The 25,555-nt window shown below is 37.7% G+C and overlaps 1 protein-coding gene across 1 annotated transcript in view; it reads left to right on the top strand.

Moving 5' to 3' along the window:
- Window positions 1-25,555, top strand: part of vta1 (vesicle (multivesicular body) trafficking 1) — a 54,281-nt gene that overhangs the window by 5,097 nt on the left and 23,629 nt on the right. Inside the window, exons 2-4 of the mRNA XM_066677389.1 lie at window positions 11,764-11,858; window positions 15,084-15,211; window positions 22,650-22,725. Coding sequence (XP_066533486.1) covers window positions 11,764-11,858; window positions 15,084-15,211; window positions 22,650-22,725 — 299 coding nt within the window. The remainder of the gene's footprint in view (window positions 1-11,763; window positions 11,859-15,083; window positions 15,212-22,649; window positions 22,726-25,555) is intronic.

Genomic DNA, 25,555 nt, shown 5'->3' with positions numbered 1-25,555 from the left:
TGGATAGGTGCCCTTAATTTAGTTGAACTTTTGAACTTCATTGGAGGTTTCAAACATTGCAGCTTCACACATCATACTATCACACTGGTCTCTTTCCTTGTTACAACTCCTACGGCAAACTACAACTCCCAAGAGTGTATCCCACCTTATGTGGCAGGTAGTGGCAACTTGTTCACCAACCAGAGCAGGTAAGGCCATTCTTCGTCATCAGAGCACTGAATTGCTTACACCTCTCATGGACTATGTAAACAGCCTTCTTTGTTGCATAGTATTGTTTTGTGCTTCAGGTCTTTCATTACTAAGCAGTCTGTCTTCCTAATCCTCATGGTAATTTGACCTCACGATATTTGAGCCTTGTTTTCAATGTATATTCTCTTTGTCTTTCCCCTCAGTTTTTTTCCCTATATCTTTTAGATATTCTGGTGTGTTGATCCTTGTTTTTATTTTTAACAAATCTTCTGGTGTTCCCTTTGTTATACTTCCAGTCTTTATTACTCAAATAATATATTTTTACCTTTGAAAATTAGGGATGTCCCAAACAAGTTTTTTTGCCCCCGATCCCCATCCAAGACTTTTAATATAGAATATCTGCTGATACAGAGTTCCGATCTGATACTTGGATTTTCTTAGATAGTACTGTTAAACAGTGCACACTTAAAGTACATTAGATTTATTAAAATCAGCCCGCTGTATCTGCTTGACACTGAATATCTTGCATTAATAGAGAAATTGCCTGCATCCAAGCTGCTGCTTATTCATAAACAGTTCATATAAATTATTTAATATTGTTTTAAATTTTGTTTGAAATTGTCTAATGTTATTTTTATGTATAAAGAATTGCTTTAATTCTAAAAGTCAGTTAACTTTATTGTCATCACAGATGTGTTGAGGGAGAAATTAAATGTGTTTTTCCTCAAGACATGGTGCTAAAACAAGTTATATATTTTTTCAGCACTGATCTGATTCTCTCAGCGGAATCAGCAATGTCAGATCATAACAACATTTAAAAAGTGTGCAACAGTAGGAGAAGGCAGAGTGAGCTTGCTGCCTGGAGGAAACAGAGGATCCGACTCAAGATTGAGCTCAATAAAGCCAATACAGATCTGTAAAATAATGTTGTGGTCGGCCCTATGCCGAGCTTTGAGATCAGATTGGGGCATACCTTATTGAAAACAAAGTGCAGTTCTGATTATTATTCCAATGACATAGTGAATTTTAGAGACTTTCTTCTGCTAAACCAGTTTGCTAGCATGGTGGTGTTGTCACTGTCATTTTGAAAACTTGTTGGTCTCAGAGTGTAACTAGCATCTACAGTCATCTGATTCTTGGAGAAAAGTTTGTGCTTCTCAAAAATTCTCTCCTTGTTTGGGTTTTCCAGCACTGATGAGAGATATCATTTTTTTAATAGCCATATGGTGATACATGTACGGCAACCATTTTTCTCACTTCATTTGTGTGTTATCTAATTTTCCTGGTGAGATGGATGACTAAGGCTGTTTGGCCTACATGTCATGATTTTCTAAAGATGGTCAGGTAAATTTTACAATAGTGAAATATGAATGGAAAATATGTGATAAATCTAAAGGAATTTCTATTTATTTGTATTTTTTAATGTTTTATTCTATTTATTTATTTATTTATTTATTTACACAATGAGGGGAAGTAGTGTGTATCACTTTTTTGTATATACATGTAAAAATCCAGGATTAGCCACTTAAAATGTTTTCACATGGCAGCCTTATTATTATTATGTTTTCCGCACCTATTAGTCTAACAGCTATTGAGTGATTATTAAATATTTGTTGTTGTTTTTATTATTATTATTAGTTTCAAACTGATTCACACATGCAGAAAGTTAAAATAACGAGACATTTTAGCCTGTCATATTGCCACAATATGTTCATGAATGAGAATGGTGACAAAGTACTTGAGAAACATTTGTGTGTGAGGGATGTATGTACAATTTGTGTAATTGGATTATGGGATTATGTAGTTCTTCAATGGTTAGGACCACCACAGAACAGGTATGATTTGGGTGGTGAGTCATTCTCAGCGTTGCAGTGGTGGTGTGTTGTGTTGGCACAAGTGGATCAGACACGGCAGTGCTTCTCAAGTTTTAAACGCAGTGTCCACTCACTGTCCACTCTGTTAGACACATCTACCTCGTTGGGCAACCTTCTAGATGAAAAGTAAGAGGCACTAGCTCATTGGTTGCTGCACAGTTTGCGTTGGTCATCTTCTAGTCCTTCATCAGTGGACACAGGACTGTTCAAGAGGGTGGATGGAAGTGGAAGTATGGAAGTGAATGGAAGTATAGGTAGTGGCTGTCTTTATATCATGATGGATGTGACAGTAACTTTTGAACACCTCTTTAAACACACACATTCTCACCTTTGAAAGTTTGCACATTTATATGTAGAGCACTCACTGTATGAGCAAGTCTTACATTGTCTAGATACAAAAACTCCTACTCTCACAAGCGAGGTGACTAGAAATCAGCCTGTATGTGTTTAGACAGTTTCACGTTTTTTAAAAATGATTATTTGCTTATTTTTAATGGAGTTCTCTCGTTGGAGCTCTTCACTAAAGAGTATTACTTTGAATGGCTTTACTTTTGGAAAGATGGCTAATGCGCTGTGCCACTGGAGGTCAGCATTTTTCTCTAAGTGATTCAGGACTTGTGGAAGCATCTGCAGCTGATGTAGTGGTTTCTTTTACTTTGAGAATGTCTATGGCCCAGAAGAGTTGCTCTCCTTAAAGCCACTTTTCTGCTAAAGCTGTAAAGAATTATGAAAATGGAGTAAGTGGAGAGTGACTTGTGACCTATTTGTGCCGTTATGCCTGAAATTTTCCTTTTTAGTTAACACTGAGTCATTTGGAACTGACATGCCTGTAAGTAAAGGGCTATTAAAGTGCACAAACAAACACTTTCTCTTGCACTTCTATTCAATGCTGTGAAACTAGAAATTGCTCAGGTATTTAATGCTTAGTATGCATTGCATTATAACAAAAAGGGAGTACTATTTATAAGTACAGCTTTTTAAAGTTTGATGGTAGACACTGTCTATTAAAAAATATAAAGACTAAACTAGAATTAGCTTTTTAGTTATGGTTTATTAATAAATCAGAAGGTATTATTTGAGGTTGTTTTGTTGGCGCTGCTTCTTTTGGTAGACTCCTAGTGGCCCGGACTGCTGCTGTGCTGTAAACCTATGGAAAAGGCGCCTCTTTGATATTGTTTTCCCTCCTGCTCCCTGGACTTCATCCAATCCTCAAACTGAAGCTCCAGCAACATAACAAGATCCTTGTAGTGGGGCAGACTGAGTGCGCGGGCTGGCATTCCTGAATATATGATTCTGTCCCTACTGCAGATGTCAGTGAATATACTTACATTCATCCCCACAAGACGTCCGTCAAACGTCAAGCTTACGCTGAAGTTCTTTTTTTTTCTTTTTTCTTTTTTCCCCTTCCCCCCAGTTTTTGTGCCAAGACAATATTTTAGGATGTTGATAACTCCGTTGACTCCTAATGATCCCTTGTATTAGGGCTGCTGGGTGTTTTGTTTACTGATTTGGAATGAAATACTAGTTTTTGCAATGCTAATACCACAGAAGGCATTAAAATTGAGCTATCTAATCTCTTATAGACCTGGGCAATATCTGAAAATAATTGCTTTTGGGATTCTAGTTTACATTTGGCATTAAACATGATGATTATAGGCTGTTTAACTGCTCAAGATTATTCAAATTCATTTCATGTTATACTGTGGAGGTTAAACACGATTTGTAGCTAGATTTACTAATTAAAAGGAGTATCTACAAGGTGTTGGACAAAGTGAATATAAATGTTATTAATGCCATTAGTAGTAGTATAAAACTCTTTAAAACTATACTAGACCCCAGTTCTCTATTAGTTCTCTTTCCCTGCATGGTAATTCTTGCCTTTGAAGCACAGTGTTGAGTTGCTTACCATTCTTTGCCAATGTCCAATTATATCAGACTGTGGCACAGGCTAATTCTCAAGCCATCAGAGGATGCACGTGAGTTTCTGTGGGTCTTTTGATGAATCATAGCCTTCACATGATTCAGTCAATGTTAAATAAAAAAATGTTTGAGATATGGCCCTTAACCATATTATTGGATGAAAATGTGAAAGCGTTTGTGAAATATGGTGTTAAAACATCTCCCGATCTTTTGCCATTTTATGGTGACTGTTGTGTAGTATCAAATTAGAATGTTTCATTCTGTTAAAAAAATGGCAGGGAGAAGAATTTATTTGTCACTGCATTTATTATTAGTTCCATCAAGTGGAAAAGAGCTGCAAAAGCATGTGAATCGATTGGTTCTGTTCTTGGGGATAATATTTTATCAGAAAGTATATGTGAGTTTTCATTTATAAGACATAAAATGAGAATATTTGAATTTTGATTTACAATTATGTTCCACAAAAATGCTTTAAAACTAAACCTAATACATGCAAGACTATTTTTAACCCCACTGTGGCCCAGAGTCATTTTTGTCATTTTGTTATGCTTTTCAAATACAACACTTAAAACATGGTTAATGAGAATTATATAATAGTTTACATTCTGTGTCTAAGGATTTAAGTCTTTTGTGGCTTTTATCCTTTTTCATTACCTGAAATGATGGGAAAAAATCTGAAAAGGAGCTTTAAAAAATTAGACATTACATGTCTCTTCTAAATAAAATCATAAATGTATCTATTCAACAGAATATTTCTGCTTCTTTTAGTAAGTTAACTAGAGAGATATTAAATTGCATCAGACGGAGAGCTTTCTGCTTTCTTTCAGTGTCATTGTCTGCATCTCCAACAGCAGGACAGCGAAGAAGCCACTGAGATGTCTGTCTGTTTGGTTACAGCTTTTTCATAGAACTGAAGCACAGATGATGAGTGTCAAACTTCTGAGAAGTCAGCTATAACCTACTTCTCTCACCCTCTAAGACTGACCATAGCAAAGGCTGAAGTGGGCTGTTTTTGAGATATATATATATGTGTGTGTGTGTGTGTGTGTGTGTGTGTGTGTGTGTGTGTGTGTGTGTATATATATATATATATATATATATATATATGTATGTATGTATGTGTGTATATATATATATATATATATATATATAAATATAAATTTTCTCCCATTTCTTATGGCATTGCATTCTGAATGGCACAGTGTTGTATTGTTGCAAATGAGAAATGCTGAATGTTAAACAGTATGGGCGTCACAGCATTACAAAGAAGCACTTTGTTACTGTAGGCTGTGATCTAAAGTAATGGACATCAGATCTCTGCAAATTGGTCCCTATGGCAGAGGAAGTGGCTTTTTCTTGAAAAAAAAATTAAATAAGGACTTCTGAGATTTGGCAAAAAAAAAATCTTTTCCTACAGTTTGGCTGTTTCTCAGTCTGAGTCCTAAATGGACATATCATTCTTCACAATTTCCTGCTACTTGGAGATATTCAGACACTATTTATTTTTCATAAAGGAAACATTGAGACAAATGACCAGCTGTCTTTTTAAGCTTTTCAGCATTTTTATACACAACAGTCAGTCTTTACTTGCTATTGACTGGAAATGCTTAGTTGAACTAAATTTATGGAGTTGCCAGGATCTATCCAGCCAAAATACACTGGCTGAATGTAGATCATTTTAATCAAATGTCAGCCATGGCTACTGTAAGAGGTGATTCAATCTCAGATATCGGTATCTGGACCAGTCAAAGCATTTTTAATTGATTCGTATCTGCTTTATTGAGCACAAACCTTAGCCCACTTCTTTATGCAAGTAATAACACAGGTTTCCTGCCTTCCTCCAAAAGTTACATAGCGCAGTTTCTGCAGTGCTGAGCATGAAGTAACAAGGACAGAGATTCTGATCTTTGTTACAGGTCAGTGGAGCCTCACAATGATTTTGACGCTGTAATTTTTTAAGGTACCGTATTTTCCGCACTATAATGCGCACCTAAAAAACTCAAATTATCTCAAAAGCCGACAGTGCGCCTTATAATCCGGTGCGCCTTATATATGGACCAATATTGAGCCACAACAGGTCTCGCAACTACGGTAAGCAGCCGCCTACTTCATTTTCTTCCGCGCGCGGTGCATGCTGGATATATACCGGTATATATATTTCATTTCCATTTGTTTATGTAAAGACCCCAAAATGGCTCCTATTAAGAGACACGCATATGACGCAGAGTTTAAACTCAAGGCGATCAGTCACGCAGAAGAACACGGGAATAGAGCAGCAGCAAGAGAATTTAACATTAACGAATCACTAACGAACGGGATTCGTGGATGAGGAATAACTTAGTAAAGTGAGCTTTACGTGTTTATTTTGTGTGTTGTGTGATTTTAACGTTTGAGCAACGTTGAGTTATTGATATATTGTTATCGCTTTGCACTATTTCGAGTGTTACTATATTGTGATTATTATTATTATTGAATCGAGGAAAAGTCCCCCCCCCCTACTATGTGGGGTATATTAACATTGCACTACATGTTTTACCTTAAACTACACTGGGTTGTAATCTATTAATAAAGTTGAACTGACCTATCTGACTGTTTTGTTGACATTCCCTTTAGCGCAGCTCCATCTAATTGATGCATAACGTAACCCCCAGCCTCTACTGTAGCGTCTATTGTATGCGCCTTATAATCCGGTGCGCCTTATATATGGACAAAGTTTTAAAATAGGTCATTCAATGAAGGTGCGCCTTATAATCCGGTGCGCCTTATAGTGCGGAAAATACGGTAAAATATTACATAGTGTGGTATTATTATTGCTTTAAAATGGCACTTAACTGACCTGCAATAGGGAGAGCAAAGCCTCTGTCTTTCCTACTCTGCGATCAGCACTGCAGATAATGCAGTGTATAACTTTTGAAGGAGGCTAGGAAACATCACCTTTTCCCTCACATCTCTTACCCCTTCCTCCCGCTACCCCTTTGATTTCAGCACAGTGCTCTTAAAGTAAATTACACTCTTCAACTGTAGGGGTAACCCAAGAGCAGTCATGCCAAATCTTTACTGTTCATTTGATTTGATCCAGACATCCTTAAGATTAGTGTATCACTATTTCATAGGTATACAAAGCTTCCTGCAATACACACAGCTTTGGGGTCATGGGATCATGTGTTCGATCCTCACTCTGGTCTGTGAGGAGTTTGGTAGGTTCTCCCCATATCTGCAAGTTTGGATTTGAATAACGTTTCAAACAGTAATTTCACTGTACTTCAGCAACTCTAGGCTATGCTAAAGTCTTTTGGTCAGATAGTCTGCATTGTCCTCCGTTATCGGTGCAGTCTTTTTTTTTTTTTTTTTTTTTTTTTTTTTTTGTGGTCTAATGGTTTATCAGATAAAAGATATATGAAGAGTCCCCAGCCATTTGACATGGAATGCCCCTGCATCATAAGTCAATTATATGGCTGCTCTAATGGTGATAAACATGGAATAGACTCTCACTTGCATATAATTTGCTCCCTGAGGCGTTTTCCTTGTTCATAAATTAAAAAGGACTCCAGCCCATCAAGACATTCCTATTCTTTGCAGTCTGGACCCGAATACGGAGGGTGGACGAAAAACTTGTTGATATTTGCACAGCTTTTTTGGCAGTTGCTGCATCTAATGTCTGATGGTGAAATAATTCTCTGCTCTGCAGTGACATAGACAAAACAGGAAACTTGGGATAGAAGAGGGGGTTTGAAAATAAGATATAAAATAAACATAATTTCAATAGTCCTCAGATGCACTTCCATGAATGTGAATTCATTCATCTGTTTCCTGCCCATTAGGCATGTTCTTGCTTGGCTTTCTGTAGCTGTTTTGCCAGAGTGCTCTTTAAAACCTTGCTTTAAATCTGCCTTCGCTGTCCTTCTCAGTGGTACACAGACATCATTATGAGCACTAACACTGAACATGTTTTTGCCCTGAGCTCGAGCGCTCCCAGCTGTGGATATTTGTTTTTCTCGCTTCCTTCGGGAAGTTGTAATTACCACTCGGCTGTGTTTAACTCTGTAATGACTGTAAAAGCTGCTTTAGATGAGGGATTTCAAGCCCTGCCTTTCATAACGTGTGCCATTCATCGCTGAGCCCGTCTGGAAAAATGTCACTTTTGCTGCGCTTGTAGAATTGGAAATCGTTTTTCACAGTCAAGGCTCTTGATTTTGACAGGAAAGCCCAGCAGAATTCCCAGTTACCAGGAAAAAGATGAAGCTCCCCCCTCCCTCATTTTAAATGGTAAATACATAGCTATTCATGGGTGGCGCAGCAGGTAGTGTCGCAGTCACACAGCTCCAGGGGCCTGGAAGTTGTGGGTTCGATTCCCGCTCAGGGTGACTGTCTGTGAGGAGTTGGTGTGTTCTCCCCGTGTCCGCGTGGGTTTCCTCTGGGTGCTCCGGTTTCCTCCCACAGTCCAAAAACACACGTTGGTAGGTGGATTGATGACCTGTATTCCCGCCTTGTGCCCAATGATTCCAGGTAGGCTCTGGACCCACCGCGGCCCTCAACTGGATAAGCGGTTACAGATAATGAATGAATGAATAGCTATTCATTATAGTTTACACAATATTAAAAAACAGATTTTCAGTTTTCAGTGCTATAAAGCAGATGAAGGACCAGATGAAGACCATCACAAAATGTCACTCATGGTTTAGCACATCACAGTAGATGCCTTTTTCAGTGCTCAAAACACATGTGCTTAAAGGATAAAGTAGTTCTGCATGATAAAATGGTTTCTATTTGTTTCTTGATTGATTTTGCTTGATGGCGATAAACTTTGGTTAATAGAGCTCAAGGTGCATGCTATCAGGCGCATATACTCATGCAGTTACTGTAAAGGAACAATGGAGATGGTATGATTGTGAGAACATAAACAAGACCCTCAGTGTTTCAGGCTGTATATTATATTATGTTATAAAATGTTAACATTGTGATATTATCTTGATATCATTTTTGGCCATATCGCCCACCTCTAGGATAAAGCCTCATACCTGTGAGCAGTCGAGTGAAGCATGCTCTTAGTATTTTGTCTATTTACAGCTTCTTTCCTCTCTCTTTTTACCCAAAATCAGCACTAAACTCTTAATTGCGATGGGGTTTTGTTTGCCGACTGTAACATCAAAAATCAGTGAGCTCCTAAAGTGTCCCCCTCCCTGTGGCACACTTAAGAGCCCATAAATTATTATTTTTTGTCTTGTACTTAGAGACAGAACAGAAATGTGAAACACCACACACACGTTATAAATACAGCCTTCATTTTGAGATGCCATTCACATTTTTAAATATCAAAGAATTTGGTCCGGAGATAATTCTCAACGTCCATGGAGTGACGTAAAAGTTGCGTGAATTCGAATCTGGCTGGAATGGATCTCAGTGCCACATACGAAAGGTCCAAATCTGATCAGATTCAGTGTGATATTTGTGGTTCACAGAGCCACACAAATGACACATCTGTGTCAAATATGAAGAAACAGATTGTATTTCAGTCACTTTCACCTGCTATGTGAATGTAGATTTAAGTCACATTATGGCAAAAAAGTTGGGTCAAATCAGCCTGTTAATGTCAATGTAGCCTATGACACATGGTCAGAACATAACAGCATCGTGAGGGCTTTGTTGGTTAAACTGGAGTTTGTTTCATTACATTTGCAGCGATTGCATTTGTGTCCAAGCTAATGTTGTTATAACAGTACATGCCTAATTCATTTTATATAAAATCATTTTCACAATTATAATTGAATATTGTGTATTTATGTGCCCGTACAGTCTGTTTTTCAAGGTTGGTAAAACATTTCACCATTGACTAAAGCTAGAAAAGCAGCACTAATCCGGTAATAATGAATGTGATGAAGGAAATAATAAGGCTGTGTTCTTTGATAGCACAGAAGCAATGTCAAGGCCAGGTATGCTTTGAAGAAGCTCAACTTTTTAATTTCCTCAGGGAGGCTGTCTACCTGTGTGAGTTTTCAAATTGCTTAAAGTATGGGAGGTTTTCCTTTTTTTCTAATAATATTATAGGTATAATCTTTGTTAGTGGACAATGTCCATGAAGGTCTGCACGGAACACTCAAGCCTTTTTGCTTTGCAGAGCTGTCTGCCAGCTTAATGGCTTTGAACTGCTGCTCCTGCGATTGATTGTTGTCTTCTCTCTTGCCTCGTAGCTTATAATTAAGACCTTGCCTGCCTTCCACCTGGAATTCTAATTACCAGATATATGCCATGTTCATCGTTTATGCCTTTCAGGGTGGTCTTTGAAGTGCATGTTAACCTACTAAAGTCTATTGAGTGCAGACATGGCATCTCAATCACCTGCAAAGTGATGTATCCTCAAGAGTTCCTCAGTCACGTGGTTTGGTCCACTTTCAAAGACACGCTGACATTTTTGGTTCATCGCCATGGCGTAAACAGCTGCATGGGCTTTGAGCCGACAGCCGTCGTTTCATCATTCCAAGCATGCGTCCTGAAGTGACACAATAAAGGCTGAAACGCTCTCGGGCCTGTCCATCAACCAGATGTTTTTAACCCCCTCCCAAAAAGTCAGAGGCAAAGGAACATAAAAGTAAATGATGGATATAAATTAATACCAGTGAAAGTGAAAGGAGGAACTAAAAGTGGAGAGTGGAAAAAAAAATGGACACAGGTTTGAGGATTTAGGCCATGCTTGTGTGAAATAAGTGGCTTGATCCACAGGGGGCAGTTGTCACAATATCTTATTTACTGATTCTGTTGTGAGCACATATTCCAGATTTTTTGATTATAGAATTCTGGAAAATGATGCGAATAGTGGTCAGTGGTTGTCCAGGATATTTTGTCACTGTTGTATAAATATAATAAACACTTGTAATATAAATCTCCTCCCAAAATGAATTACGGCTTTTTAATAAAGTTTTTTCCCCCCATTTTTAAAATATTTCTTTCTTTCTTTATTTATTTGGTTGGTTAGTTGTGTGTGTGTGTGTGTGTGTGGGGGGGGGGGGTTATTGACCACAATTATTTATTTAATTTTATTATTATTATTTATTATTATTTTTTTAAATGATGGTTTCCCAAGGGTCTTTCAGTAACAGAACCATGAACACTAAATAAACCTATAACGGATTTACAGGATTTCCTGCATTTTGATGGTGGTGTCGATTATTTCATTTATTTATTTATTTAAATGGCTCTAAATAGCACCAAAAAAGGGTTCAATTCTATTACAAGCTTTAAATCCTTATAGTAACAGAAACTTTCGTGCTGTATAGAGGAACCATTATCAAAAAGACAGAAAAGCTATACAGAACAAAATATACATTTCATGGATCTGAGGAACCCTTTCACAGTGCAAAGAATCTTTTAAGCATGCACATAACATATATAGAACCATTTTCTTGACTGAAGAGCCCTGAAAGTACTTTCTTTTTAAAGAGTCATGTAAACACAGCTGATTGTTTTGCAACTCTGTGTCCTGACAGGAATGTGACATCGATGGATACCCTCTGTAAATTAGATTACCTCGCATTGTCGCATTATTAGATTAATTTACTTATTAGCACAACTACGAAATTAAAATTGCAACTTGTAAGGCCAATATGTTACATAAAGGAACACTGGGTAAAATCATGTTTCACTTACCTGTTATATCCAATTTCAAGGTAGCATTTGAACCAGATACCAATGTACAATAATGCAAACTTCCCCATGCAATTTTGAATGTTGCCACTATTTTAGTGTTGATGGTGTTTAATATAAATACATTTTTAATATGTTTCAGGTCGTCTGTATGCCATGCAGACAGGCATGAAACTGGACAGCAAAACTCCAGAATGTCGAAAATTCCTTATGAAGCTAATGGATCAGCTAGAGATGGTAAGCCTTGCCTTTTAAACTCTGCTCTGCTATGTGTAAAGGGATATGATTGTTAAAATACTGTGTCACAATAATGAAAGTACAGCACAATATATCAGCGTTTAAATTAATCAGAAGATTATTCTGGAGCTGAGAGGGATATTACCTTGAGAGCACAAAAATAGAGTAAAGGGTTTTCTGAGCATTTGTGCAGTGCAGTTTATCTCAGCACAGCCTGACAATGTTGAAAATAAGCAAACTAAGGCGGTTCTACACCATTTCGAAGCAGAGCTGGCCAGCTAACAGGTACTTGGTTTAGCACACCACCGCACACAATTTTCCAGCAAACCGAGGCTCAAAACACACATAATTAGAGGATAAAGCCTTATGCCTGTGAGCACAAAGTCGAGGTCTTTTGAGTATTTTGTCTGTTTTCATCCTTTTTCCTCTCTTAACCTAAACTCACAGCTGCGGTGGGCTACTGGGCTTGTTGTTCTCCACCAATTTTCATACTGTCATCTCCAGTCAGTAAGCTCCCACAGTGCCCCCTCCCTGTGGCTCACTTAAATGCACAAAAATGGTTGGCCATGTTCTTAAAGGCACAGAAATTTGACACAGCGCACTCACGTCATAAATACGATCCACATTTTTAAATATGGTATAGTTGTTACACCGCCCAACCCTATACTTTTTTTTTTGTCTGCTCAATTTATTTAGGAAATGTTGCTGGCATCAATTTCAATATAGATGCATATTTTTCAGAATCCAATGCCATTTCACAGTTTCAACACTGGGAATGTTGTCTGTGTACTATTTTCACAAAATAATTTGCACAATCTTCTGTTTTAAACATCATTTCACACATCTTCCCTTCTCCGGAAATGTGGTTTGTATGTTTGTGAGATGGCAAAATTAAGTCATATAAGCAGCCATGTACCAAAAGAGATTTTATTTGCAAAGGCTCTGATTTGTCCAGCAAACTGAATCAAACACCCTGATAGCTATAGTGCAAAGCTGTGTAATGCTCAAATTAGTTACTTACTGTTTTTAAATGTTTCCTCCCAAATCATTAGTCATTGCCAATTTCATCTGAGAGTTAGGCCTCTCATTTATGCACAAGACCTTTAACCTAAGAGAATGAGTGATAGCATGGTGGTAGTAGCATTCTGCTAGTCAAATAGCAAAACAACTGGACTTGGACTTTCAAATTACTCTGGCTACATTTTAAAGTCTTAATTGAAAGAAGGTCTAATTACTCAAGTTAGTTTTATAAGCCATTTATTGGATAATATTTTTTGTTTTTTAATATATTCACAAATGCTCATGTGAAATTTTCGTGGATAGCTTTCAGCAATATCATTGTTGCAATAATGATTAACAAATCATACCTTGCACCTGAGGTGCCCTCAATTTATTCATTCATTCTTTGAAGACCTTATGATGGTGTGATGAGTTATATCTATCATCCTGTCAGTGCTAGATCAGCATGTCTTTGACTGAACACACAATTACTGTTCAGTTTTTTTTTTTTTTTTTTTTTTTTGGCTTTAACACTGAAAGCTTTATCTTACCCAGCTTCTGTACTTGAGGGACAATCTTAAAGGAATCCCTGCACAGCAGCAAGAAACATTCAAATTTGATTTTTATATTCAGCATTTGCACCCTTTTTCTTCAGCTAAGAACAAGCAGTGTCTGTGGCATGTGGGGAGTTTTTTTGCTGGACAGCTAGTGATTTCATTAAAATGTGAACAGTGTGGCCATTCAGGTGCCTGGGTTCCACCTGCTGAAATGTAACCAGTATTATTTGCTTTACTGATTTTACAGGGAAACTCGAGGCTCTCAAGCAGACTGTAACATCACATAGCCATGGCCACAGGCCTCCTGAGGTTGCAAGCCTTGGGCGAGAGCCATTACAAACTACAATACAGGCTTGACCACTGCACCTTTATTTCAGTGCTGACCTACATAAAGCAGAGTGATGGCCCTGCAAATTTACTTAGAGTAATTATACCCCATAAGCTGTTTTCATTTTGTTTTCAGTAAGACTTAAAATATTTAACATTTTAATTTTAATTAACCTGACCAAATAGCATTTCTGTTATGGGCAGTTCAGCACCCCCACGGGTTCAACACTGTACGGTAGAGGTATGTTATTGATCACTAAAGGTACAAGCAGTACCTTTTAAAGGTACAACAGTGGTGTTAAAGTCTAGTTGTGTTCCCTAAAGATACATTACATTCTCTTCACCAGTAGGAGAGGTAAATATTTCTATAAATAAATAAGTAAACATATTGAAACCAATTGAATATTGGCTCATGAGTTCACCAAAGAAGATTTAAATATCAAACTTTAGACACAGCTGACTGAGAATAGGCAACATCTTTTGCGACATTCTACGTCTTTCCTGAGAAGAGTTTTATAATCCTTTCCGTTCTGACTATAAATATAAATATTCTGAATATTTTATTCTCTGGATTTTTCTGAATTTAATCACAGAATTATTCTGACTTAATTCTCAGAATTCAGAAAGTTTAGTTACTGAACAAAATGTTTGTGTCATATCTTTGGTGATCCCCCACCCTAAAGTAAAAGAAAAAAAATGTGTGAATAGGGACCCAGTAGTGTAGAATAAATAAATAAATACATAAATAACAATCAGGAACACAGCATGTCTGGTGAATGGAACAGTCCTGGATGAGTTGCTGATGCCAACTAGATTGAATGATAGCTGCAATAGAAGGCCAAATCTCATGCCAAGTTTCTTAAAAATTGATGGGCCATAAAACAGCCTTCCGCTTAATCATCAGGCCAGACATGGTAGGGTTGGCTATGGCAGTCACCTACAGGGGGCTGCTGGGGATGGCTGTTAAAAGCACCCTCGTGTATGTGTCCACTAATTTTACATGGGCACGCTCCAGAGGACCCTGCATATTTTAGTCTCTTAATTACCCTGCTCTCTAGAGTGAAATCAAAGTGGCTGATGTATCCCAGGAAATAATGAGTCATGGAAACTAGGATCTGAGAATACCCTGTGTGCCATAGTAATAGTGCCCCCCCCCCCTTTCCCCAGCAGCACCACTATTCTTTTATGGTGTTACACCTGTTGGCCATGTTCCAGAAAAACAAAAGCTTTGAAAAATGCATCTTTTTCTTTCTTTTTTTTTTTTTTTGCATAATGAATAGTCATCTCCCTCATTTAAGTACTTGACTTCAGGTAACCTTTTGTGTGTTTTATTTTTTTTCAGATGAAGAAGGAGCTCAGTGACAATGAATCTATCTCTCAGGAGTTGGTCGGCCATGCCCACATTGAAAACTATGCTTTAAAAATGTTCCTCTATGCCGACAATGAAGATCGATCAGGCCGCTTCCACAAGTAAGGCTTCCATCTTTGGCCAAAGCTCCTCAAGGCCACAATGCATTTTGACACCTGCTTGTGACATTTACCAAAAGTGTTTAAGTTTTCATTGTTATTGTTATTTATTCATTTATTTTTCTTTGTTTGTTTGTTCTTGGGCTCCTCCTACAGTTGCAGAGAGTAATTTACTTTTACAGCACTGCCCTGAAATCAAGGGGAAGATGTAGGGAAGGGCGGTATCTACATTTTCATATCGTCTCAAAATATTATGGTGGTATACAATATTACCATAGGGACGGGGTGCTCTGTCAGGCTGTGCTGAGCCTTATATCTGTGAGCACAAAGTCGAGTGAACTTAGCTAAACACAGTGCACACTGACACGTGTTGACAGTAAAAACCCATTTCTGAGAAAGCAAATTTCAGCGACTGGTGCTGGAGGAACAGAAAAGTTTGAAAACAAGAGAAATAAGACAATTCTATGCTGTTTAGAAGCAAAGATGGCGCAAACAGGCACTTGGTTTAGCACACCACAGCAGAATTGTCCAGGACCTGAGGCTCAAAACACATATTTAGAGGAAAAAGCCATATACATGTGAGCACAAATCAAGTGAAGGATTTTCTGAGAATTTTGTCTGTTTACAGCTTTCTATTTCTCTTTTAACCCAAACTCAGCGCTAAACTTACAACTGCAGTGGGCTACTGGGCTTGGGCCTTTGAGCGCCCACGGCACCCCATCACTGTGTCTCTCTTAAATGCACATGAACATTTCACAACAGAAATTTTACACACGCCATTAAATACCGCCCTCATTTTGAGATACCACCCACATTTTTAATACTGCAGTATACAGTATTATACCCTAGGGAGGTGGGGTTTTATTATTATATTTATTATAAAATTGTGTGTATATATATATATATATATATATATATATATATATATATGTGTATATATGTGTGTGTATGTGTGTGTGTGTGTGTATATATATATATATGTATATGTGTGTGTGTGTGTGTATATGTGTATATATATATATATATATATATATATATATATATATATATACACACACACATTTTTTTAAATATATATTTTATATATTTTTAATATTTTATATTATATATATATATATTTTCCCTTTCACTGAACAAAAACAGCAAAAAAAATCCCAACCCATCCTCAGGATTGCAGTGCATTCTGGGAGCAGAGGGCCATGCTAAAATTAGCTACAAAGACTGGCTCTGTGCGGGGCTATTGCCTGGGAGTGAGACGGGTATGGATTAGCCAGGTGTAGCATTACAGGTCACGGTGGTATAATGAGGCTGTTGTGGGCAGTGACGTCACAGGCAGGGCTGAACCAGTTAATGACTGCCAATGAGCTGAATGCTTGGCGCAGGTTTAGACCTCAGGTCTCCTAGAGAGGCACACCTCAAGTCCCTTACATTTTTGTGCTACTTTCTGCTTTCTGTTAGGACTTGTTTACAACTTTTCTTCATAAGCATTTCATCATCTGGTGAAAACAAATTTACCTCCATAATAGGATAGTGAAACGGGATAATGTCTTTGTTAAAATAAAAATCTTTTTTTTTTCTCCCCAATTTTCAATTTTCTTCTTTATTTAAAAACATCAGGTGCTCTAAATATTTTATTAAAACTTCACAAAAGAAGAAACAGTTACTTTACATGAGGAGGCAACATGTACCTAATGATGATCCAATCTAAAGTTTCACAGATGGCAGATGATTTTTTTTTTTTTTTTTTTTTTAAAATAATGAGAAAACAAAACTACACCATTCCTTGACCCGATACTGGTAGTATTATCCCCACCCCCCAGCCCACACTTGTTGTTGAGTGAGTTTAGTATCATGTGCCACTGCTCTGTAGCAATCTGTTTCATTTCATTTTTTTTTTTATCATTTTTGTATCTCCATTTTTGTCAATTTTTAGTTAACCACAATATTTCAATAGAGCAGCTGTCCTTCACATTTTGTGAGCATTTCATGATGTGTGGACCAATAGAAAATGCTCCAAAGTTACTTGGAATAAAATCGTTTTACTCTGACTTCCATTGAAAGTTAAGAAAGATTTTTCCTTTTCCTGTAAAGTTGCTTTTTTGGGGACACATTTTTCAGTGGACAGCAACAATAAGGAGATTATACAAGCTGTGGTGACTATAAGGGATGACTACAATCTTTAGACACTGTATTCTTCAGCACCTTGGTCTTTGTATTTTGTACTAAAAAGTCCAAAAAAAGTAAAAAGTAAAACTTTTGAAATGCCTTAGAGTGCATACCTAAATAAGAACACTGGTTTGATATTGTGTACCTCCATCCAGTGTTGAGCTTTTCATCCTCCCTTTCCTGATAGTTATTATGGTGTATGTTACTACAGGTGTCAAACACAGAATCACATGTATCCGGTCCCGAGGCTTTGCACAACCTCCGGATCCAATTTAAAGATTCTTGGTTCAATCAAAATAATAGTGAGGTGGAATATTGGAATCTGAGTCTGAATGAACTGGGAGAAACACTGTTGTCAACAAATGTAACCAAAAAAATAAAGTTTTTTGCCACCCCTCCTTTCTTTTTTTTTTTTTTTTTTTTTTTTAAACTGATATCCAAGTGATCTTTAAGAGTTGAAAAGGTTAGTGTGTTTCTCCTGCAGTCTTAGCTTTAAAGCATAGAAAGTCAAAGGTGCTTAATTTGTGCTCAAAGTATTGACCCTAGCACACACACAGCAGATAAGAGGAACAAAAATGATCTTAAACACAGGATGGGTTCATGATCATACTACACTATTGAAAAAAAAAAAAAGTTTTTTTTTTTTTTTTTTTTTTTTTGAATCAGTACATTTTGGTACTAAATACAGTTATTAAAACCGAACTCCTAAAACAGGCTTTCCATAGTAAACATCATCATTTAACCTCATGCTTGTGCCTTCTTCTACAGAGAACTCCTGTCTTTACTGAAGAATACTTTTTAAGATTTGACATTTTAATTGTGTCAGTATAGTCTTGGGTAAGTCATCATATAACACAGTGGATTATTTAAACTGATACAATTATTTTCCATGTACCTAAACACAATCATATGTTTCTGTTCTAAAACAGAGATTGTGTATTGGGGGAGATTAATGAGATGTCCTGTGTTTTTACAAAACCTCTGAGTTGATGCTATTAATACCTTTTGAAGGCTGCAATGTAATAAGTACAATACAGTGCAATGGATGTTTTATTTGAGGTCAATATGTTTTGCATTTCAGCTTTGAGCTACTAAAGGCCGATTTTATACTTCAGTGTTGACTCGACTCAGAGCCTAAGCTGTAGGCGTTTATACTTCTGCATTGTTGTCTCAGTTGCTCTGCAATTATACTGCCACAACACTAGTGTCGATTCATCATTTTTTCTCTACACTATGTAATACACAGAGGTGTAGTAGTATTACTTTTATAAATATTTAAAGTGTAATATTTAGGCAGTAGGTCATTGTTTGGGACAGAGCAAAATTTACATGAGGTTCCAGTAAAAGAACAATTACAAAGCCAGCATGTGGTTCTAATTCTATTTTTATTTTTATTTATTTATTTTTTTTCTTTCAACCTTTTTATTCATCCCTGATGTCCACACCATATTTGAGGAAATCTCTCGCAATGAATTTGCAGCTGTCTGCAGTCTCTATAGAGTGGAGAAGTGTTTCTTTACTTTTTGGGTTCACCTTAAACAATGTCTGTTCGACTACTGCCCAATCACAGTTGTTGAAGTCTGCTTTGTTACATTTGCATAGTTACATTTCTGGAGAGGTATGCATCAGAATATGCTGTAGGCTACAGCGTGGGTTAGACACAGGTGTATAAATTGGGCTTAAGTATCCACAACTAGGACCCCCCCTCGCTATTCACACCATTGCATCATCATACATGTATAATTGGCTATATTTGTTTTGAAATATTTGAACCCCCCATACCCAGCTCCAGGGACCTGGAGGTTGTGGGTTTGATTCCCGCTCCGGGTGACTGTCTGTGAGGAGTTGGTGTGTTCTCCTCGTGTCCGCGTGAGTTTCCTCCGGGTGCTCCGGTTTCCTCCCACAGTCCAAAAACACACATTGGTAGGTGGATTGGCGACTCAAAAAGTGTCGGTATGTGTGAGTGAATGTGTGTGTCTGTGTTGCCCTGTGAAGGACTGGCGCCCCCTCCAGAGTGTATTCCCGCCTTACGCCCAGTGATTCCAGGTAGGTTCTGGACCCATTGCGACCCTGAATTGGATAAGCGGTTACAGATAATGAATGAAAATGAATGAATGAATGAACCCCCCATTCCTATCACAACCATTGTAATCTTCTTATATATATATATATATATATATATAAAATGTGTGTGTTATGGGACAGTATTCAGAAATCTGTATAAGGAGAGAAAAAAAACCGAATGGTTCATACCAGATTTATAAAGAGCGTTTGAGAAACAGTAGAACAATTAGGCCACATATGAATCAAAAGCAGCTTCGTAACCAAGCACAAAATCTGTAGCAGTATGTAGGGTCTAACACCTTGTACTTTTGATGATGAAGCTGGTTTATTTGACTGTGATGGAATTCCAGAGACTGTAAAATGGGAGTTGGAGGTGTGAGTATGATTAATCCGTCCCTGGATGGCAACAGTGAGCAGCTGTCTGAAAGCAGGAGTGTGCCTAACTTTTTGAGGGTCACTGTACCACAAGTGCCCAAAGGAAATTAAAAACACGAGGTAAACGTCTGCTTGATAATTGATATTTAAACAAGAAAACAACTTTGGGGTCAGTGGCTCTGACCAATATGCATGTGACATCATTGCTGTCTGAGTAAAACTGGTGCCTTTAGTGGTACCACATGTAGAAAACATTAAAACCACATTTGGATAGTCTAAGAACAAAAAAGAAAAAAAAGAAGTAAGGAAAAAAAAGGCTGCCCACTAGTGAGGGTTACGAGAAATAGGCTAGATTAATATTCCATTCCCGTTTGACAAAACTAGATTTATGAGAAACCGGACCTAAGTAAACAAGCAGTTAATGTTAGGTTATGCAATTTTTAGGGGGTGCCAAGGTGAATGTTTATGGGAGCTGACCTTGAATGAGAAACTTCCCGAGCTTCTCAATACATCGGTGTTGCCTTCCACCTTCTAGAACTTCTAACAAGGCTTCAATTGACATGAAGCCCATATATATCAGAGGCCCCAGGGAAACCAGTGTTTTTAAGGTCCTGTATGTTCCGGCAGGTGACTCGTCTGGCTTTTACGACTCCCTCCGGTTCCTTTTGCCCCTTCCTATAGACTGCATTTGAACATTAGAGCCTTGCTTAGATTTAATCGTGAGTTTAGTGTTAGGTTTGTTTTGGTCTTAAGTAATGATTTTTATCATTGATTTAAGTACAGATGCACTGTTTTTCACAAGGTCACTTCAGCTGTATTGAGGAATAAAGTCTCTGCTGTGCTACTCAAGAGAAGTAGCAAGCACAGCCACCCAGTGTGAGTGATTATAGCAAAATTCACTCTGACAATACAAAGGTATGTTAAAGAGTACTGCTGAATAAGCTGATTGCAGTAGGAAACTTCAGACAGTCTCAGTAGAAATATAAACCTGTGGTAGAGGAATAATCTCAGCTAATGATGCTTTTCCATTCTATGGTACCTACTCTACTTGACTCTACTCAGGTCTAATCGCCTGATACCTGGTTAGTTTTCCACTATAACTCCCCTCACCCCTCAAAATGTTGCCAGTGATGTTGCAAAAAAACACAGCAAACTTTGGAAACCATAAGTGTTGATTTGCGTATTCACTAGTTTGTTTTTTGAACCTGAATCCCAAAATCAGTGTAGTTTTTTTTTTTCCTTTTTGCCCCATGGCAGTTTTCATCATCTACCAATCCAAGGAGTGTTTTTTTTAAAGTCTTCAGAAATTAGAGTGTAATTTTACAGGCTGCAGACTAAAAACGTCCCTGTGTCCAGGTAGCAGGAACATGATTTGCCTAATGGAGAATCCATAGAGCTTAGTAGAGTCGGGTTGAGTAGATACCATGCATTAGAAAAGCTCCATTACTCTTACACTCTTGACTAGAGATGGCATATCTCTGTTGATTGGTATTTGTATCAGGCTAATATCTCCAAGAGAAATGTAGTCTGAAAAAACCCACTCGCAGTCTGAGATTCTGAAAGAATTAAAAGTTTATTTTAAAGTGTTCTGAATTAAACGTCAGAATTAGGCCTCTGGGACAAATGAAAGAACACTGTAACATAAAGAACCGACCAGATTACTGAAAAATAAGCTTTATTACTTAAAAATTAAAGTATATTATGTATTTGGATTTATTTTGTCTTTGTTTTGAGGTTCAGCAAATGGTGTGGGAGAAGAACTTACAGGCTTCAGGTGTGGACTAATGCCAAAATAATACAAATTAAATAAGACACATTGTCTAACTTAATCATATCAAATATGACTAAACCTGAAAACAAAACAAGACCAAAAAACATCCTGAATCTGACCATAAACAAAAGGAAAATCTTAAAAAAAAAATCAATAGACACCCAACCTGACTTATTATTGGCAGTGTTGCAAACAGCTCAGATTGCAGCATAACATGATCTTTCAGAGGTTTTTGGTCAATGGGGTCAATAATTGACACAGGAGCAGCCATGGCCTAATGGTTAGGGAAGTGGGATTGGGAAGGACAGGTTACTTTTTCAAGCCCTAGGATCAGCAGGAAGTTTGGGGGCAGTGGCAGTGAAGGAACAGTGGTGTCTTCTCCGTGTGACATATGATGTCAGTGTTTCCAAAAATTATTTCATCCACACAAACAGTGACAAGAGCATTTCCAAAAATCTCCACCTTGGAGAGTGTTTTCAAAAACACATGGATGGAGGCCAAAATGCAGAAAAAAAACTTTTTTTAAAGTTTTTAAAAATAAACATATCTTCGTGGATGGGGCCTGAGTCCTGGGATGTAACACACAACTTAGTAGTTTTCAAGGAAAACTCATTCGATTGCTATTGACATCTGCAAAATGACATCTGGACAAATACTTTTTTTACCCAAACCTTAATCAAGTTCTTTGATGAGCATGTTGTCAATATTATATAAGCATTCAGAATGTATAGTTCAAGACAGTAGATTTATATCAATGATGTACATCAAAATATACATTAACTGAATGGATGTTAACCCAGTTTTATCAGTTTTACAAAAAATCTTAACTTGTAAAATATTTATTTTTGTTATGTTTAATAAATATTGTTGTGTTTATATCATAAATATCTAAATTAATGTTGTAAATAGATTTATGTTCTTTTTTATGTTTTTTTTCTTTTCTATTATTTTATGGTTAAATTATTAACTTGCTTTTGTCTTTCTTTGACAAAAGCGTATCCTCACAACAGGTGGTATCCTCTATACTAACTGTATCTCTGTATCTCTAACTGTTTTTACCCGCAGAAACATGATCAAGTCCTTTTACACCGCAAGCCTTCTTCTTGATGTGCTGTCTGTGTTTGGGGAGTTGTCAGAAGAGGTAAGCTTGTGTCTGAAAGCCCTGGTCAGCCTACTGTTACTAGCATTGAACCCAGAATAAGATTAAATTTCAGTTTTGTTAAATATTTTACATATTTCTTTATTATTTTTATTAAAAAGCTGAATATACAAACCAAACTGGAATAACAACACATTAGTAACACAATTTCCTGATTGCAATTATTTAAGATGACCACTTACCTTTTGTTGGCATTTTTGATCATTTATTTACATCATATCAAATATAATGTAAATAAGTTCATCTGTTGGGCAAGAAAAATGAAAAGCACATATTGCTGACTTGCTTTTAAACTTTTAGAAGGTGGGGCAGAGTATTGTAGATTTATTTTGGATTTCACTTATTTTGGGCTATGAGCTTAATAACTTTAAGGTAGTAATCTGCATTATATATAAGGCACAAAACTGACAGATAAAGGGCCTAATTCTTACATTCTAACAAAGATTTTCAATTATTCTTATGCCTTAGCCTCTTAACTTAATGTTCACTTATTCATTTAATAACACTAAGGAATGTTCTGTAGCTACTGTTATACAGTAATTGCTATGGGAAGTGAGCTTGAGACTGGAGGGTTGCCGGTTCAATTCCCGGGACTGGCAAGGAAAAATTGCTGCTCCCCTGGCGCCAAGGTGGTTGGCAGCTCCCTCCTCCAGTTGTGTGTGTTCACTGCTCCTAGTTTTTGTGAAGAATTGCTCACTAGTGTGTTTGTGTGTTCACTACCACAAATGGGTCAAATGCCAAGAAGCCATTTCTGTAAGGGGATCAATAAAGGTGTTTCTCCTTCTTTTTTGTAAACTGTGTAGTTAAAATAAGAGAAATGTGGAACTACATATGGGCCCGTTCAATTCACTGGGCTTACTGGAATCAACACCCACTTCACACGCTAGCGTCCCTGGACAAGAAAGCTGTTCCAAACACCAGCAAAAGATGGAAAGAACTGGGCAGAAAGAAAAGCAGTGGCCAGGACTGCACCTCAGCACTCACAATGTACACAGTGGAGCTTTCGGCCATGCCGGTTCTTGGGGAAATTCATGCCTGGAAAGTGTGGGTAATACAGGCCCACCTGCAGAGCAGCGCTCTGATACACTTTCCAGCGTGCTTATTAGACCATCATTGCTTGGTCTCCATGGATGCAAGTGTCTTTCTTTCTCTCCCTCTCTTTTTTTGCACTACAGAGGCAAGTGACCTGTGTCTGAGGATGGACAATGTTTCATTGAGTGCTGTTCACTCCCAACGGGCCAGACATTTTCCTACTGTAGAGTGCAGATTGGCTCGACTGTTTTAACAGTGTGCCTTGTCCATGTAATGCTAACCCGGACAATGGCTCCTCAGAATCAGCCCTCCATTATAGTGGTGCTTCTCTCTGTGCAGGCCACAATGAAGTCCTGCCATATTGGGTTACTTGTAGAAAGGGATCATTTTTAGCACAGAACTCAAGAAGACCCTGCACTAGTGGATGTATAAGTCAATCCTGAGTGGTAAAGAAAGCTCTGAGAGAAACTTATTTTTATATTAGTACTCTTTAAAGTACTAAAAAGTCCACACCTGTTTCATTTTAATTTTTGTCATTTATTCAAAATCGTTTTCATTCAGAAGAACAAAGGTTATTTTTATTACCTTGCACAAATCTGTTTAATCACCTCTGTTTCTTAGCCGTTTTCATGTATAAATTCTAGAAAATTCCTGGAGAATTTGATATACCTAATGGTGTATTCTCTGGAACATTACCAACTCTTTTCACTGGGACTTAGCCGGGACTTTATTCTAGAGGGCTGGCACAATGCATACAGGGTAACATCCGGTGCAGCTGTTATGGAAATTTGCGTTCTGGGTTACTGTGTTTTGATAAATAGTCAATTGCAATTGCAATCTTCACTTAAATGCAATATTTGTGAATGCAATTTTTATAAAATCCAGAGAATGTTTCCTCACCATTTGCTATCTCTCCAGTCTTTGCACTGGGAAAAAGGTCTGGTGTTTGCATGCAGCACTGGCTTGGATAATGGGGAAACAAAGTAAGGGTCTCAATCCGAAAGGGGCTCAGGTGTTCTCTTTCTCTCAGCCACAGCTAAGAAATGGAGACGTTTGCACTGTGGAGAGTCCATTGACCATTGTAAAGCATAAAGTTTTAAGAGGAGCTTCCTGATGCCTGCAAATTAAACACAATCTCCCACAAATCAACTGTTAATTCAGAGCATGGCACTGAGAAAGACTTGGACTCGAGTTGCTCAGTGACTTCAAACTCGACTTGAGACTCTATTTGGGTTTGATTCGGGACTTGTGAAAAATCTTTGGTTAATGTAATTATTATTTTGTTTATGCATATATTTTATGTTTGACTGGTGACCTGCGTTCACTTCCTTCCCTGTCTTGTGCAACATATTGCATGTATGCAGCCACAGATATCACGGCACCGTGATCACAGTAGCAGCAAGTTCATGTGCTGGAGCTGAGTCTTTTGTTGTTAAAACTGCTTTATTAATAAGTATTTGCTAGATTTTGCTACTGGACTACTAGATTTTTGGACTAAGCCTATAGGCTGTGTATTTATTTGTAATTATCTGGTTAATTAAGAGGGCGGCACGGTGGTGCAGCAGGTTGTGTCAAAGTCACACAGCTCCAGGGACCTGGAGGTTGTGGGTTCAATTCCCGCTCTGTGTGACTGTCTGTGAGTGGGAGTTTGGTGTGTTCTCCCTGTGTCTGCGTGGGTTTCCTCCGGCTGCTCCGGTTTTCTCCCACAGTCCAAAAACACGTTGGTAGGTGGATTGGCGTAGGTGTGTGAGTGTGTGTGTTGCCCTGTGAAGGAGTGGTG

Source organism: Hoplias malabaricus, chromosome 7 (genome assembly GCF_029633855.1).
Source record: "Hoplias malabaricus isolate fHopMal1 chromosome 7, fHopMal1.hap1, whole genome shotgun sequence".
Lineage (NCBI taxonomy): Eukaryota > Metazoa > Chordata > Actinopteri > Characiformes > Erythrinidae > Hoplias > Hoplias malabaricus.
The sequence above is the reverse complement of the archived record's forward strand: the minus strand, read 5'-3'. Positions and strand labels throughout refer to the sequence as shown.